The 19,086-nt window shown below is 38.7% G+C and overlaps 1 protein-coding gene across 1 annotated transcript in view; it reads right to left on the bottom strand.

Moving 5' to 3' along the window:
* The window catches only part of TACR3 (tachykinin receptor 3), a 57,173-nt gene that overhangs the window by 16,119 nt on the left and 21,968 nt on the right, over nt 1-19,086 (bottom strand). Inside the window, exon 3 of the mRNA XM_080673934.1 lies at nt 18,652-18,802. Coding sequence (XP_080530060.1) covers nt 18,652-18,802 — 151 coding nt within the window. The remainder of the gene's footprint in view (nt 1-18,651; nt 18,803-19,086) is intronic.

The following is a 19,086-nucleotide window of genomic DNA, read 5'->3' as shown; positions in this document are numbered from 1 at the left end:
TAAAATTCATATGTTAAAGTCCTAACCCTCAAGTACTTCAGAATGTGACTATCCTTAGAGATAGGTCTTTAAGGAGCCAATTAAGTTTCAATGAGGTCATATAGATCAGTAGTTCCCAACATGGAGCATACGCCCCACAGGGGGCAATTTGATTTTTAAGGGGGGCAATTCAAGAATGAGTTATTAACAGTGAATTTTTTTTGCATTTCTTATGGTTCTAGGTTCCTCATGTATGGTATATAAATACATATTGTGACATATTTATGTATTTCAGTTCTCTATTACATGTTTTGAAACTTTATTTACTATTTTTTTCATATCACTTCATATTATTATTTTTAAAACAATTTCTTAGTGATTTCTTCCTCAGTACTTCAACTGTCCTTTCGTTCTTTTCTTTTTCTTTTTCATGGATGCCATGTTCTTTGGAAGCTTGTTTAGAACAAGTTAATGGCCTTTTAGGCTTTCTCCATATGAATAGGAGTTCACTTTTTGAATAATAAGAATTACATGTCACGGGGGAGGGGGGGCATCAAGATTTTAGAGATGCTTGGGTGGGGCATAGTCAAAAAAAGGTTGGGAACCACTGATATAGATGGACCTTAATTTAATAAGACTGGTGTCCTAATAAGAAGGGAAGACTAGGATGCAGACAAACACAGAGGGAAGACCACAGGAAGACACTAGAAGAAGACGGCCATCTACAAGACAGGGAGAGAGACCTTGAAGAAACCAACCTGATGACACCTTGATCTTCTATCACACAAAACTGCAGGAAGATACATTTCTTTTTTTTAAGGCATTTAGTCTGTGGTACCTTGTGTAGCATCTCTAACAAACGAATAGTCTCTTCTTTCCACTTTCCCTCACTCATCACCTCATCCACTTGTAAATCATATGTGGCAGATATGGCATAGAACTTATATTTGTATTCTGTTACTTAACCAAGGTGAGCCATACACTTATACACTGTAATTCACATAGCTGCTTCTGTCATTGAAATAGCTAACTTAATCTAGCATATATTATTCATTATTTCCAGCAGAGACAGCCCTTAACTATGTCAATCCCTGTGTCCTAGATGTCAACCAAAGGGATGCGGAGAAAGAAAAGCCTGTCCTTTGTGTATTCTTTGGGATTTTGGAAAGGATTTTTGTTTTCAGGAAAACAATTTATAGCAGATTTTATCAGTTGAGAGTCTGGGGCAAAATTGGGGGACTCATGGAAATGTTTGTTAGGCTAGTACATATGCTATGGAGATTTGCAACACTTACACCTAAGAGTATACTGTGGAGTGTGCTAGATGCTATCTGTCATCCAGTGATCAGTGTCATTTGGCCAGGCAGTTTATATTTGACTAGAGGCCTGGTGCACGAAATCCGTGCACGGGGGGGGGGGGGGTGTCCCTCAGCCCAGCCTGCATCCTCTCCAATCTGGGATCCCTCTCACAATCCAGGACTGCTGGCTCCCAACCGCTCACCTGCCTGCCTGCCTGATTGCCCCTAACCGCTTCTGCCTGCCAGGCTGATCACCCCCTAACCACTCCCCTGCCAGCCTGGTCAACGCCTAACTGCTCCCCTGCCAGCCCAATTGCCTCTAACTGCCCTCCCCTGCCTGCCTGGTCACCCATAACTGCCCTCCCCTGCAGGCCTTGTCTCTCCCAACTGCCCTCCCTGCAAGCCTTGTCCCTCCCAACTGCCCTCCCCTGAAGGCCTGGTCACCCCTAACTGCCATCCCCTGCTGGCCTAGTTGCCCCCAACTGCCCTCCCCTGCAGGCCTGGTCCCCCCCAACTGCCCTCCCCTGCAGGCCTGATCGCCCCCAACTGTCCTCCCCTGCAGACCTGGTCCCTCCCAACTTCCCTCTCCTGCTGGCCTGATCGCCCACAATTGCCCTCTCCTGTTGGTCATCTTGTGGTGGCCATCTTGTGTCCACATGGGGGTGGCCATCTTGTGTGTTGGAGTGATGGTCAATTTGCATATTACCTCTATGGGATGCTAACGCAGTTAGTCCTGCACAACACTGAAGTAGTTTTCTCCTCTATGAAATAAAGAAGTTTTTTTTCTCCAGTATAATTTAATGTTAAGGAAATTTGGAATTTTATAATGAGTAGTATATGTATAATACAAACTTTTTACTTACTAGAATTATTTGTTTACTGGAATGCTATATCAATAATCTATATAATAGGAATACTCATATATTTTTCTTGTGGCAAGGTGAAGAAATATTTTCATTCAGTGAAATAAGGAAAAATTTCAAGAACAGTTTAATTCATTCCGCAATAGAAAAGTAAACCTCGTTTTTAGTCCTGAGACTAAAAATGAGGTTTACTTTTGAAGACATTCCCTTTGACCTGAAGATTCAGTCTTCTTGTTTGTACTGGGATGAGGAGCAGAGTATCAGGTCAGAACTCAGGACGCTTAAATTCCAAAATTGGCTCTCCCTTTTAATGATTTTTGACTTTTAGCAAATCACATATATAATAGCAAATTTCCTTATGTATAAAATGAGAAGGTCATTGATTCATAAAACCTTATTCTTTGCTTCATTTCTCCATCCATCCATCCATCCATCCATCCATCCATCCATTTATCTATCCATCCATTCAACCCAGAAGGCATTATGCTAGGCGCTGAGAACACAATGGTGAGTAAAGCACATTTCTTGCTCAGTATTCTACAACAGAGTTGAGAATTTACCGGAGATAAAATGTGCACATTTCTTACAGACATTTAATTTAACCTAATTTGAACTTCCTTATTTTTTCCTTTTCTTTTTTTGTATACTCTAACAGTACTTGAATATATTATTAAATGAAGTTTAATTTTTAAACTGAAGAATTGTAAGGGGTTATTAGGTAATCTATCCTTGTGAACATAAGTAAGTACTTCATGTATTCACACATAGCCTAGTTAAAACTACTTAAGTTTACATAAAAACTACTCAAGCAGTGTAGAACAGGAGAACATGGATAACATGTAGAAATGGGCATTAGTCTTAGAACAGGGAAGAAACACAAGTTTGTGGCAATATATCAGGTAAGAAGTGGGAGACATTGAAATAAATTCTGACAAAAATCTTGTCTAAAAGCTTAACTGAAAGCTCATGGACAAAAAACAATACATATGAGAATAAAGGTCAATCTGTTTCCAGATAAGAGATTCCATATAGAATAATTTTAGCATTAAATAAAAATATAAAAATGGATTATTCTATTATGAATGGATTATTCATAGATAAGTGAAGGGGGTGAGATGTACTATGATTTACATGGACAATAGAATTAGAGAAATTTATTTTTATTTTATTTTCTTTTTTTCTTTTTACAAACCCTTGTGTCGAGGGCTGACTTTCAATAGATCGAAGCGAGGGAGCTGCTCTGCTACGTATGAAACCCCGACCCAGAAGCAGGTCGTCTATGAATGGTTTAGCGCCAGGTTCCCCACAAACGTGCGTTGCATGAAGGGCGTGGGGGCGGCCCCCTTTCTGGCGCACCCTGTTTCCCAGGGCGAAGGGCTCTCCGCACCGGACCCCGGTCCCGATGCGTGGCGGAGTGCGCCACGCCGCCTGGCGAGGCAGTTGGGCGCTCCCGACAGCCAGCTGGACGTCGGGGGGACCGGCTATCCGAGGCCAACTGAGGCTCCGTGGCGCTGCCTTATTGTTCTGTCTGGGCGGGATTCTGACTTAGAGACGTTCAGTCATAATCCCACAGATGGTAGCTTCGCCCCATTGGCTCCGCAGCCAAGCACATACAACAGTGGTCTGCAAACTGCGGCTCACGAGCCACGTGTGGCTTTTTGGCTCCTTGAGTGTGGCTCTTCCACAAAATACCATGTGTGGGCGCACACATACAGTGCGATTGAAATTTCGTGGCCCATGCGCAGAAGTCAGTTTTCGGCTCTTAGAAAAGAAATTTCAATCGTTGTACTGTTGATATTTGGCTCTGTTGACTAATGAGTTTACCAACCACTGACATACACCAAATGTCTGAACCTGCGGTTCCTCTCGTACTGAGCAGGATTACCATGGCGGCAACACATCATCAGTAGGGTAAAACTAATCTGTTTTACAATGGTCTAATCCAGCCGTGGGCAAACTACGGCCCGCAGGCCGGATCCGGCCCGTTCGGCTGTTCTATCCGGCCTGCGCAGCCGAAAGAGCGGAGGGTTCTCTTGCTCTCCCCTCCGCTCCTTCACCAGCAGCAGTGTTAACATGGCAACGTCGGCAAACAGGGCCGCAGCTCCTTCTTCTGAGTGGGCGGATTTATATCCGCACATTCAGTAGAAGGAACAACCTCTCAATCTTCCAGAGGCTCCTTGTAATGCCTGCGGACGCGTCCCCCGACATCACCCTGGGAATGCGTAGACACATTATCGTGGTGATGGAGGGAGACACGCCCCTGGAGAGCACAGTATCAGAGCATTAGCTAAAAAGGAGACCAACAACACTGTTCCCACTGAAGTTGATGTTTTAAAGACCAAAAACCTTTCAACCCAGTCTACATTGCCATCTACATCTACGTCCCGGGCATAATTTGGAAGTTGCACTAAAGAAAATGTTTAATTTACTGTTAACACATTTTGTTCTTTTCTATTTGTTTTAGTTTTAAATTATTTTATTATATTTAAGTTTAATTTGAAAGGCTTTTGTACCTTTCCTTTGTTAGGCAATTTTATTTTGCCTTTGCCATCTTCAATATAAGGTATGTTATTGTGCTATGATTCCTCCATTTTTTGAAGTTTCAAATTATAATAATTAGTGTTTACATTCTTCTTGTTAAAATGTTTGAAATGAATAAAACTGTTGAAATAAAAAAAAAAAGACCGTACCCTTTTATATAATGATGTTTACTTTGAATTTATATTAGTTTACACAAACACTCCATCCATGCTTTTGTTCCGGCCCTCTGGTCCAGTTTAAGAACCCATTGTGGCCCTCAAGTCAAAAAGTTTGCCCACCCCTCCTGGTCTAATCCCAGCTCACATTCCCTATTAGTGGGTGAACAATCCAACGCTTGGTGAATTCTGCTTCACAATGATAGGAAGAGCCGACATCGAAGGATCAAAAGCGACGTCGCTATGAACGCTAGGCCGCCACAAGCCAGTTATCCCTGTGGTAACTTTTCTGACACCTCCTGCTTAAAACCCAAAAGGTCAGAAGGATCCTGAGGTCCGGCTTTCACAGTCTGTATTCGTACTGAAAATCAAGATCAAGTGAGCTTTTGCCCTTCTGCTCCACGGGAGGTTTCTGTCCTTTCTGAGCTCGCCTTAGGACACCTGCCTTACCCTTTGACAGGTGTACTGCCCCAATTAAACTCCCCACCTGGCACTGTCCCCGGAGCAGGTCGTGCCCGGCCGACGCTAGGCTGGGCACTTGGCGCCAGAAGCGAGAGCCCCTCGGGGCTTGCGCCCCCTCACCCCCTCACTGGGTCAGTGAAAAAACCAATCAGAGTAGTGGTATTTCACCTGCGGCCCACAAGGCCAATGGACCCCCCTCCCCGCCCCCTCTTGGGGAATCAGGGAAGGGGTGCCAGGGCCTCCCACTTATTCTACACCTCTTATGTCTCTTCACCATGCCAGACTAGAGTCAAGCTCAACAGGGTCTTCTTTCCCCGCTGATTCCGCCAAGCCCGTTCCCTTGGCTGTGGTTTCGCTGGATAGTAGGTAGGGACAGTGGGAATCTCGTTCATCCAGAATTAGAGAAATTTAGTTTATAAAAAGAACTTATTTTCTTTATTTTTAAATATATTTTATTGATTTTTTATAGAGAGGAAGGGAGAGGGATAGAGTGTTAGAAACATAGATGAGAGAGAAACATCGATCAGCTGCTTCCTGCACACCCCCTACTGGGGATGTACCCCGCAACCAAGGTACATGCCCTTGACTGGAATCGAACCTGGGACCTTTCAGTCCACAGGCCGACGCTCTATCCACTGAGCCAAACCAGTCAGGGCAGGAACTTATTTTCTTAAAATTTATGTGTTGAGTATACATTATAGAAAAAGCAAAAAAGTGTTAGAATGCTGGTATTATGAATTATCTACCCCCCCCCTTTTTTTACCTCTTTTACTGACATTATCTATAATGCACTTTAACTGTATAAAAGGATATAAAAAAGCCATGGATTATTTCTTGAACTTCAATGTTAGCTTGGGATCTAAACCAGATTCCTCTACTTATTTGAAAAATAGTGTTAAGCAAGTTAAACTCCCTAAGCCTTGACTACATCACTAGTTAGATAAGTATAATAATATCTTAGAATGTTAATGAGGTTGCTAAATGAGATAACATATGTGACTAACAATGCTTAGGCATATGGTCTTATAATTAAAGATAAAAAATTAAATTAAAGATTGAGCATCTGAAGGAATATACATCCAGATTTTATAATCTTACTGGTCACTTATTTCTACATGTATAATGTAACAGAGATCCAGGGTAGCTTATTTACTATGAATTTAAATGAGATAATTTCTTCCTTTAGTTGAATCATTAAAAAAAGTCTGCTTTTTTTAAAGCTCATTGTCTTAGGTTTTAGGTTAATTAATTGTATTTGCTTTATTTTTTAATCACAGATTCCCTAAATTGGCTTTTTTTGAACAAATGGGGTCTTTCTCAAGATGGATAAAATACTTAAATGTAAGTCGTGAAACCTTAAAAATACTAGAAGAAAATGTAGGCAGCAAAATCTCAGACATCTCTCCAACAATATGTTTACAGATTCATCTCTTATGGCAAGGGAAACAAAGAAGAAAGTAAACAAGTGGGATTACATAAAAATAAAAAGCTTCTGTACAGCAAAAGAAACCATAAAAAAAAGAAAAGAAAAGGGAGCTCACTGTATGGGAGGACATATTTGCCAATTATACATCTGATACATCCAAAATATATAATGAATGCATACAACTTAACAAACGGATGACAAACAATCCAATTGGGTGGGTGGATGGGAAGAGATCAACCAAAGAACTTGTATGCATATATGTATAACCCATGGACACAGACAATAGTGTGGTGAAGGCCTAGGGTAGGGGGTTGGGGGCCTGGGATGGAGGGAGTCAATAGGAAAAACAGTGAACATCTGTAATACTTTCAACAATAAAGATAAATTTAAAAAAATTTAGACATTAAAACACCAGAAAGCTGGTGGGGGGAGGGAAAGAAGCTGGAGAAAGTATGTGAATATGAGTCAGCACCAATTAATCACAATGCTGAATAAACAGCTACAATTGAATCTCCCACTGACAAATGGTCAGAAGGTAAAAGACTGCACATCATTATTAACACAGGCCATAAATAAGACACAAAATGAAATAGGAATAGAAGACAGGTGGTATCTACTCTCTGCATGAATTGTAAGTTAGCAACTCATCATTTTTCAAAGGATATTTTATTACTCTATTGTAAACTGGTAACCCCTACTAGAGAGGAACTATGCTATCAATGAATTTTTTTGTATTAGTTGGAAATTCTATTACAAAATTAAAAATAACCAAGGTAGAAATAATAAAATGAATAGAAATAGAAACTGGCAGTTCTGGCAAAGGGATTTGTCTCTGCTCCTCTGACTTGGGTTTCAGGAAGTTGGGGGTGTGGAATTTAGGAGGAGGAAACATTGAGAGGTGAGCAGAGGAATTTGGGTTAATGAAACCCTATAGCTGGTGTGTCTGTATTCACTATTATCTCATTCGGAGGGTGTGACAGAATGTTCTTATGAAAATTTCTAATCAGAATATAGAATGGGTTGGCATAAAGCTGTGGTCATAGATTACAGAGTGTGAAGTGTTTCCTACAGTAATAACATTAGTTGTTACCTCCATCAGCATAAGTAAAAGTCTTCCCTCTGCTGGTAGATAACGTCAGCTGCGTACACACCATGTCCACCTGGCTGTGTTCTCCTAGGTGCATTCATCTTCTTCATCAAAACTGTATTATTTTCTCACAGGCTGCCTATTTCCTGTCAATAGTGTCCTAATTTTCTAAGCAATTGAGTCTTTAAATAGAATTTTCATTTCTTCCTCTTCAGTGTTTATATCTAATCAGTCATCACACACTGATGATTAGTTTAAAAGTTTTTCACATTGATCCCTTGTTTTCACCTTTACCTTCTTGCTTCAACTTTCTTGCCCACCTATCTCTAAAATAAGATAACACCTTTCCTATTTATTCCAGAGCATTATTATGAGTATAAAATAAAATAATATATAGAATTTGTGCTATAAAAGGTTATAGAATTGTGACACTCTCCACACAGACTCTGAACTAGTTTTGAACTACAAGAAGCCTGTGTATATAAACCTTGTCATTTTTTAAAGTATATTTTATTGATTTTTTACAGAGAGGAAGGGAGAGGGATAGAGAGTTAGAAACATCGATGAGAGAGAAACATCGATCAGCTGCCTCCTGCACACCTCCTACTGGGTATGTGCCTGCAACCAAGGTACATGCCCTTGACCGGAATCGAACCTGGGACCCTTCAGTCTGCAGGCCGACACTCCATCCACTGAGCCAAACTGGTTAGGACCCTTGTCATTTTTTTTACTAATTTACTACCCACGCACAAACTTGGTGTAGATTCCTCACTAATGATCACGCCAACCTGTTTCTTTGTCCTGTTAAAGCCTCACAAATTATTGTTTCTTTGTGTAAAGAGATATAAGATCTGTCTACTTTTTGGTCATTCTCTTAGTATCAACTTATCATCTCCCATAAACATGAAATTAATTGTTTTGTCGCCTCTACTCTGTCTTGTACCAATTTTATTATTAGTCTAACCATAAGAACTTAAGAGGGATAGGGGGGAAATTCCTCTTCCTGATACCCCAACTAGATAGGGCTATGGGTAGGAGAAGAAGGAGATGGAGGGGTGTCTGAGACTGGAAAGACAGAAGTATAGAAATTGAAGTCATACATTAGAAGAAAAACAAATTTTATTTTTCAGAGAAGGAAGTTCCATGATGAACTGACCTTAAATGTGGGTCTTTCTATACCTACCCCTCTGCACAACCCACCACTTGTAGATGACAGTATAATATGGGTAACTGGTTATGTGTGTGGGATCAAAGGTATGAGGGAAAACTTGGGCTCTAAACAAAATCAGCTGCTCAAAACCCATTAGAAAATGTCCTATGAGTTTGGCCTACTAATATTTCTGACCTGAAATATATCTTCTTTTATAGGATTTTATAAGGTTTAAGTAAAATCATTGTGCACAATGCCTGATACACATTAGATACTGAATATATGATGAATTGCTATCATGGATGTTTATAATTAGAAGGAAACTTAGAGCTACTTTAGTACAATCTTCTCATTTTATAAATAAGACTAAACCCAGAGAAAAGTGGTGATTTAAACAAGATAATGCTCTCTGTCTCTCTCTCTCTCTCAGGTAGACACAAAATATTGTGCTTATTTGGATTTTAGATTTTTCTCTAAATACAAAAACAATTATATTTATACTAGAGGCCCAGTGCATGAAATTCATGCACGGGGGGTGTGTGTGGGGGGGTCCCCTTAGCCCGGCCTGCGCCCTCTCACAGTCCAGGACCCCTCAGGCGGTGTCTGTCAGCTGACTTAGGCCGGATCCCTGGACATCCCTCTCACAATCAAGGATCCTTCACTCCTTACCACTCACCTGCTCACTCCTTACTGCTCGGCTCAATGCTCCTTAGTGGCAGGCTCCTTATTGCTAGGCTCGCTGCTCCTTGCCGCTGTGGAGGTGGGAGAGGCTCCCGCCACCACTGCTGCACTCGCCAGCCATGAGCCTGGCTTCTGGCTGAGCAGCCGCTCCCCCTGTGGGAGCATACTGACCACCGGGGGCAGCTCCTGCATTGAGCGTCTTCCCCTGGTGGTCAGTGCGCATCATAGCAACCAGTCGTTCCAGTAGTTCTGCCATAACAGTCGCTTAGGCTTTTATTATATAGATTTGTCTACTGTTATTTGGCAATGACAATGTAGTTATTGTGGAATTGTTTTAGATGTGGCAAAACCATGAATTAATATCCATATGCTTTAGGGTATTATACTAACTAAGGAGAATTTGTTAAGATGTTTTGTGTATTGTTTTTATTCAGTATGTATTAAAGTGAGCTTTATTATGTTAAAAACTCATTTAAACTAAAACAAAAAACTAATTAAGTGACACAATTTTTAATAATAAAAAACAGCTTTTATACTAGTGGACATTTTTACATATCTAAACTACCAGTTGTACCGATTAATAATGATTTTTTTCAATAGATGGAGTTACACATATGTTGTTATATATGGAGTTGCACATATGTTGTTGTATATGCGATTTTTTTCAATAGATGGAGTTATACATATGTTGTTATATATGCGATTTGATATGTATGCTATTTTGTTGCATTGACAGCAAGCTTCAAAACTTCATATGTCAAATTTGCTGAAGGTGTTAACATCACAGATATTTTTATGCTTAAAAATGTTGAATTTTGTGCCAAAAAAAAAAAGAGCATTTGTGGGAAGTTTTAATTCATTACTTTATTTGGGAGAAAAGTGCTGCTGAAAGTTATCATATACTTCAGGAAGCTTATGGTGAACATACTCCATCTCAAGATATTTGAGAATACTGGTTTAAATGCTTTAAAAGTGATGATTTCGATGTGAAAGAGAAAGAAGATCAAAGTCAACTGAAAAAGTTTGAAGAACAACAATTCCAAGCATTATTGGATGAGGATTCGTGTCAAACTCAAAAACAACTTGCAGAAAGATTAAACATTGCTCAGCAAACCATTTCTGATCATTTACAAGCAATGGGAAAGATGTTAAAGGAATGAAAATGGGTGCCACATCAACTGTATGAAAGACAAATGGAAAACCGAAAAGACATCAGTAAAATGTTGCTTCAATGGCATGAAAGAAAGTCTTTTTTGTATTGAATTGTGACTAATGAAAAGTGGATTTATTTTGAGAATCCCAAACACACAAAATCATGGTTTGATCCAGGTCAACCATCAACATCGACTGCAAGGCCAAATCGCTTCAGAAAGAAGACAATGCTCTGTGTTTGGTGGGATCAGGAAGGTGTGTGGTGTATTATGAGCTTCTAAAACCAGGGGAAACCATTAATACTGATTGCTACCGACAACAAATAATCAATTTGAACTACGCTTTGATAGGAAAATGACTAGAATGGGCCAGAAGACATGGCAAAGTAATTTTGCTTCATGATGATGCACCATCACACACTTCAAAACCAGTTAAAGACACTTTAAAAGGTCTTGCCTGGGAAGTATTAACCCACCCGCTGTATTCACCAGACCTTGCTCCTTCAGATTACCACTTGTTCCGATCAATGGCACACACACTTTCTGAGCAGCACTTCAAAACATATGAAGAAGTGGAAAACTGGGTCTCTGAATGGTTTGCCTCAAAACAAGAAAAGTTCTATTGGGATGGTATCGACAAATTACCTAAAGATGGGGGAAATGTGTAGCTAGCGGTGGACATTACTTTGAATAAAGCACTTTTTGATGTTTCTCTTGAAATTATCGTGTTTTCTTTGATTACAAAATCCGCATTATTAATTGGTACACTTTGTAAATATTTCCTCACTTTGGAAATTGCATGCAGTCCCAGTTTCCTGATATGAGAAAAATGTTGTCTATGGTACTTCCACAATAGAAACGTTTAATAAATAACCTTTGATGAATGAATTGAAATTGATCTAACCATTTTTATTCCCTATGTAGCCACAATTTATTTTTCATATAGATAAATTTAATAATTTAATCATTTATATATTAGGTATGTTTTATGTCCAACTTATATATCTATTAATTAGTATAATTTATTTTCTTCCCATCTTGCTAATCACTGGACTTCTAGCATTTATGTTCTAAATAGTTATTCCAAGATGCTGGCAGACTCAGATGTATTTTGGGATAAGTTTTGTCATTGTCAATAATTTTAATGTCACTGCTTTTTTATTTGCCACCCAAATTGCCAAGAATGTAGTCTTAGTTTGGGATAATACTAGGAGAGACAGATGGCAAATCTTTTGTTTCCGAAGTGTATGAGTTCAAATTGCAGTCATATGGATATACTAATTATACATAAGATTCTAATTCAAATAAACATTCAATGGCTTATGAGTCAACATCTATGGTTTACATCTAGATATTTAGGAAACAGATGCTATTGCCAAAACTGAAAAAAATTAAAGAGCATATTTGATTTATTTTATCAAAACATCCTAAATATGAGGTTAGCCCCCTTTACTTATTTTTCCTTACACTGCATTTGATTTTAATCCAAAATAGCAATAAGGCAAGGGATTCATGAAATTTTAGGTTCTAATAAAATCTATCATTCTAGAACAGATTTTTTGAACTGCAAAAATATTTTAAATCAATCCTACAGTAGTCTGTACACATTTCTTGAAGGAAGATGTTGGCAAAAATATTAAGTAATTACCACAAAAAAAGCACTTACTTAGACAAGACCTTGAGTATTGTGTGATATTAATTGATATTTTATATTTTGTTACTCTCTGAAGATATTTCTATTTCAAGTGCAGGCATTCTTAAGTTAACCACTTTGTTACATTAAAGAGACTATTAATTCAATATACATATTTAAATAGACATATTTAAAGAAAATGGGTATATAACATGTAGAATTTTAAAACTTAGAATATTTGCTATAAATTGAGAATATCTTTGGCTGTGTTATGAGGTATTCAAAGTCTTTTTAAATTATAAAATACATTATATAAGAAAATTTATTAATGTGCTTGCTAACATTTTTGAAAGTCTACTATACATGTGACTCAAATGTTAGTCAATCCTACAGATTACCCTCTAGATCTTAGTAAGTTGTTGGGAGCCATAGAATTTTAATATTGAATTTTAGGTTCTTCAACAGACTAATTTTTATAATAAGAAAATATTTCTAGAGGTATTAATTTATTTTTCAAGACTAATATTTCATCTTTTTAATATTTAGTGCTAGCTAGATCTACTAGTATTATTTTCAAAGTGAATACGTATTTCGGCAGAACATATGCAAAGATCAAGTGAGGATTGTTAATCTGAAAGTTTTTAGACATGCGAGGTTCTGTATAACAGATATGTAATTTGTTTCTACTGGCTGTTCTTTATTTTTTTTTTATTTTTTTTTATTTTTTTTTAAATAAATCTTTATTCAGATTATTACAATTATTTCTCCTTTTCCCCCCCATAGCTCCCCTCCACCCATTTCCCACCCCACCTTCTGCCCTTACCTCCCCCCCCACTGTCCTCATCCATAGGTGTATGATTTTTGTCCATTCTCTTCATGAACCCCCCATACCCCTTTCCCCCTGAGAATTATCAGTCCACTCCCTTTCTATGCCCCTGATTCTATTATATTCACCAGATTATTCTGTTCCTCAGGTTTTTAATTCACTTGATTTTTAGGTTCACCTGTTGATAGATATGTATTTGTTGTTCATAATTTTTCTCTTTACTTTTTTCTTCTTCCTTTTCTTAAAGAATACCTTTCAGCATTTCATATAATACTGGTTTGGTGGTGATGAACTCCGTTAGCTTTTTCTTATCTGTGAAGCTCTTTATCTGACCTTCCATTCTGAATAATAGCTTTGCTGGGTAGAGTAGTCTTGGTTGTAGGTTCTTGCTATTCATCACTTTGAATATTTCTTGCCACTCCCATCTGGCCTACATAGTTTCTGTTGAAAAGTCAGCTGACAATCGTATGGGTGCTCCCTTGTAGGTAATTACCTGTTTTTCTCTTGCTGCTTTTAATATTCTCTCTTTGTCTTTTGCTCTTGGCATTTTAATTATGATGTGTCTTGGTGTGGTCCTCTTTGGATTCCTTTTGTTTGGGGTTCTGTGGGCTTCCTGGACTTGTAAGTCTATTTCTTTCACCAGGTGGGGGAAGTTTTCGGTCATTATTTCTTCAAATAGGTTTTCAGTATCTTGCTCTCTCTCTTCTTCTGGCACCCCCATAATTCTGATGTTGGTACGCTTGAAGTTGTCCCAGAGTCTTCTTACATTATCTTCAACTTTTTGGATTTTTTTTTTTTTGCTTTTTGCTTCTTTGTATTTCAATTCTTTGACTTGATTCTTGTGTTCCTCTATTCTGTTTCTGGGTCTCTGTATAATATTTTTTATTTCAGTCAGTGTATGTTTAATTTCTAGTTGGTCCTTTTTCATATCTTCGAGGGTCTCGTTATATTTATCGGCCTTTTCTAGGATATTCTTAAAAAGTCTTATAACCGTGGTTTTGAATTCTATATCCAGTCGTTTGTTTTCCTCCATTTCTTTCGTTTGTGATCTGATTCTTTGACCCCGCATTTTCACTGATTCCCTGAGTTGGTAAGGTAGATATTTGTGCTAGGTTTCCAATATGGCCCAGTGGGTCTGCTTCCCCAGTTAACCTGAGGTGGACACTCTTGGTGCACCCCTTTGTGGACTGTGTGTACAGCCTTGTTGTAATTAAGTCTTTATTGTTGTTGGTATCACTGGGAAGAATTGACCTCCAGGCCAGTTGGCTGTAAGGATCAGCTGTGTCTATGCTGGGAGAAGTTCGGTGCTGGAGACAGCCTTATAGGATTAGACTTGCCAAACTGCAATAGCCTCTGTGCTCAGCTTGGATGGGGTGGAGTCTCAGTCTTGGCTTCCTGTCAGCCTTGCCCTTGCGCACATGTGCGCTTTCAGTCCTCCACCTTCCCCAGCTCGAGTCTCCGCCTGAGAGTCCAGACTCCCCCCACAATAGCGTGGGTCCCCAGGGGCTCGCCTGGAACTGGGGTTCACTGCAGTCAGAACTGGGGCTCAGTGCCGTCAGGAGCCTCTGACTCCCTTCCACTAGGGAAAGCCTGTGGCAACTTCCGCAGCCTTTGTGCGCACTGGCACGCGAGCGCTTTCAGTCCTCCGCCTTCCGAGTCTCCGCCCGAGAGTGCAGACTCCCCCCACAAGAGCGTGGGTCCCCAGGGGCTCGCCTGGAACTGGGGTTCACTGCAGTCAGAACTGGGGCTCAGTGCAGTCAGGATCCTCTGACTCCCTTCCACTAGGGAAAGCCTGTGGCAACCTCCGCAGCCTTTGTGCGCACTGGCCCGCGTGCGCCTTCAGACTTCTGCCTTTCCCAGCTCGAGTCTCCACCAGAGGGTCCAGACTCCCCCCGTAAGAGCGTGGGTCCCCAGGGGTTCGCCCGGAACTGGGGTTCAGTGCAGTCAGAACTGGGGTTCAGTGCGGTCGGAGGCTTTCTTCCCCCTTCCGCCAGAGAAAGTCAGCCAGGCTCTCAGCCGCCCTTCCTCTCTGCGCGCACAAAGCCCCTTTGCCGTACCTCCAATTCTCTGTGAGCTTTTCTCTTTCCTTCTAGTTGTAGAATTTTTACTCAGCCAGCTTTCCTGTGGTTCTGGATGGTGTCCGTTCTGTCTTTTAGTTGTAGTTTTGAAATTGTTGTGCGAGGCAGCAGTTTAGGTGTTTACCTATGCTGCCATCTTGGTTTTCTCCCTCTACTGGCTGTTCTTTAAAGAATTTAATCTATAAGGTTTGAAATTAACCACAATTCCTAAAGATTGTAGGAGAAAGAATAATGAAAGCAATGCTTCTCAATAGTTGCAAAGATTTTCTCAGTGATTTGACAAATTTTTATTTATTCTAGTTCATATGTATTTGGGAGCTCAATCAACTTCAATGTTTTTTATTACTAGGATATTGGCTCAGCATTGTTCATGGAGTTATTGTTTTTCCCAACAGTCAGAATGAATTTGCACTATTTTAATCAATAACTCTCTTATTTTATCTCTGGAGTCAAATCTGTAATTTCAAAAATGTATTTTCTCAGAGACAGCATATAGTTACCTGGCCCATTCAGAGAAGGACTTATATCTTAGCCCTAAGTAGACATATTAAAGCATAAGTATAACACAGTTACTAGAAATAACTCTTCCAAACATACCAGATAATATTTTAATTTTGGATATAAAGCAAGCAATTTAGAGGAGAGCTAGCTATATTCTGAAATTTTAAATTTTTGGAAAAAAGTGTTACTTTTGAGATACAGTAATACTAATAAGTGACTGTGAAAGAACTCCAAGAATAAGGTAATTTATTATAGGAAGTCATAACATAAATGTCATTTTGTATTATTTCAACCTAGAACACAATCTGAGAGAAAGACATATGGACTAAAAAATTTAAATGTGTTACTTTTTTGAAACATTCCAGAAGGATTATACTCTCCATTTAAATTGATATTTATACTTTAAAACTACAGAATGAAATCATAAGGAAATATTTATGTCTTACTTTTATAAGTTATACAGAGGCAAAGGCAGAGTATTCCCTCTTGTTATTGTTTCTTGTGGGACTCAATGCAAAAATAAAAAGTAACATTCATTAAATTTTAATTTCTTGCTAGAAAAATATTACATGTATATGAAGTAAAAGGAGCTATAATACACAATTATTGGACTTATTTAAATTTTCCTAGGAGTGAACAGGGGAAAACTGCTAAGGAAAAAAAAAGATGCCTAAACCAATAAGAAACAAAAGACAGGAAACTCAGTGAGTAACAGAAAGGCAGAAATTATTCTGAAATATGTAGAACATCACATCAGTTATTTTATGTGATGTTGCCTAAAACATAGCTATACGGAAATATCCCCCCAAAGATCACCTTTCAATGTGAACAGGATGTTATGAAATGAAGGTTGAAATTGCAAAAGAGAAATTGTTCACTTCAGACGACCAAGTTATTGAAATTATCCTACTTTTAGGATTCTTTCTTAGATGCTAAAAGCATAATGTGGTTGTTTATGCACTTCATTTTTAAGATTTAAAAAAAATAAAAATAAATAAAAATATGTATTATAGGCTGAAATTAGTAAGTGATATAGAAAAGATCATATATACTGTTTGTTTTCAAATACTAGAGATCATAATAAATTGTTAACTGAACATAAGTCTTATCTACCATTATTGTCAATAACAGAAGAAAAATATATTAGTATTAAAATGGAATCAATTTTCTACATTAAATTTTTAAAACCTAATTTTATTGTTGTTAAGTGAGTGTTTGTAGGTAAGGGATTTTTAAGATGTTGAGTGTGGTTTTTAAAAAAATGTATTTTATTGATTTTTTACAGAGAGGAAGGGAGAGGGATAGAGAGTTAGAAAGATCGATGAGAGAGAAACACCTATCAGCTGCCTCCTGCACACTCCCTACTGGGGATGTGCCTGCAACCAAGGTACATGCCCTTGACCGGAATCACTGAGCCAAACCGATTAGGGCTGTTGAGGGTTTTTTAAGGAAAGTATCCATGTAGTTGGTAGTTCTACATAAATAAGTGAATCATAAATTGAATAAATAATAATTGGCATAATTAGCATGACTCCTATCCTTGGAAAAATCTCTCAGACTTGCATTAGGTGTTGGAGAGTGGGAATTTTTGAGCACTACTGAGGCCATGGACTATGCCATAGATGGAGTTGTCAGTGCTGACACCAGGCCAGGCCTTGAAATACGGTCTCATAGCCCCTTCCCAGCACGTAGGCCTTCTTTCACAGAACGCTGTCAGCTTTCTGAAGAACAGGATGACCCTGTGAATAACATGGTCGTCAATGGCATGATCCTGACGTTGCTTGGGAAAAACTGTTTTGTCTTGGGTTACTTGCTCTGCAAAAACAGGATGTGGTTAATGTGCTTAAAAGTGGTCTTGCACAAAGGGTCGGGGCTGCTCTCTAAACTCCCTGCATGGAGAAAGGCAGAGCAGTCGCCGGCCGGCTGGCCAGCCAGCTGGCCGGCTAATAAAGGCTCCCTAAATTTTAATTTGGTCTGGGCTCCAGTGGTCATTCACTCGCGCTCGCTCCACAACATAGGTACACATCAATTGGAGAGAGGAAGATGGGATAGGTGACTGTGATTCTTTTTAACTCTACAAACTTATCAAAAATCTCACTCACCGAGTCACATAATGGTAGTCTGAGTAAAATCTTAATTTTAAATCCTGGTAAATGTCAATATTATAATTTTAGAGCATTTCTTGTTTAATGTGAATATTCAGAAGTTGGCTTTATAATGTCACCCAATAAGTTGTAGAAGAGTATTAATGCAATTCTCATCTTTTAATCAGATATGCATGATGGCTGTGTAGAAATCAAATGTGGGGAGAGGGAAAGGGTGAGGAGAGGTGTCAGGAAGGTAGGGAGGGAGAGACAGGTAAATAGATATTAGGAAATTATAACACATATTAAAAGAGATGCCATTATTGGGATCAAAGAAGCTTCTGGAAGATTATAGAGTGCATCAGAGGATTCTATTAAATAAAGAAGAAACATAGCTAGAAGTTCAGAAATATAGTAAATGGGACTCCACTGAAAGTAAAATTTCATAAGTTTCTTGTGGAGTAATTGAAGATACTCTGAACAAGGTAATAAAAAGTCTTTCTGTAGGGAAGTGACTATTCTATCACAAACTGAAATTGCACATCATCACTGGCTTGTAGAAGATTAAAAAAAAAAGCAAAAGAAAAATTGGACTAAAAGAAAACATTAGACAAATAAAAGTAGAAGCAAAGCATCAAATGATATTATACAGTATTAAAATACCATAGGTAGGTATTCTCCATCTCTGATGTGCCACAACTTACACAAATGCTAGGTAAATTATATGTAACAGTACCTTTCTTTTAGCCTTTAGCTGCTCATGATACTTGTCACAGGTGTCTCCTGGGATCTCTCCTCCCCAGAGAGTGATTCCAACAATGGTGTATGTGATGCCCATGACAAGCAATGGGAAACAGTACACCAGTATAATGACAATAATATGGTACCTGAAATTTAAATAAAAACAACAATGAAACTCACATGCTGAAGAGCATATTGGGATGAAATAGTGGGAATTTGAATTCATCCCATTTTAAATCATAATTTAAAATGCTAAAGACTATTTCCACATTTTCTCTAAGTCTTCATTTCACACTCATTAACATACCATGATATTGTCACCTACAGTTGTCCAAATGCTACCAGTTGATTTCTATCCATCTTTACTTTATACATGAAAAACATAGCTGAGCTGCAATGTTAATTTAAACCACACCTCTCCCCACCCCCA

The sequence above is a fragment of the Plecotus auritus genome (genome assembly GCF_963455305.1).
Source record: "Plecotus auritus genome assembly, chromosome: 1".
Classification (NCBI taxonomy): Eukaryota; Metazoa; Chordata; class Mammalia; order Chiroptera; family Vespertilionidae; genus Plecotus; species Plecotus auritus.
This window is presented reverse-complemented; position numbering and strand designations above follow the sequence as displayed.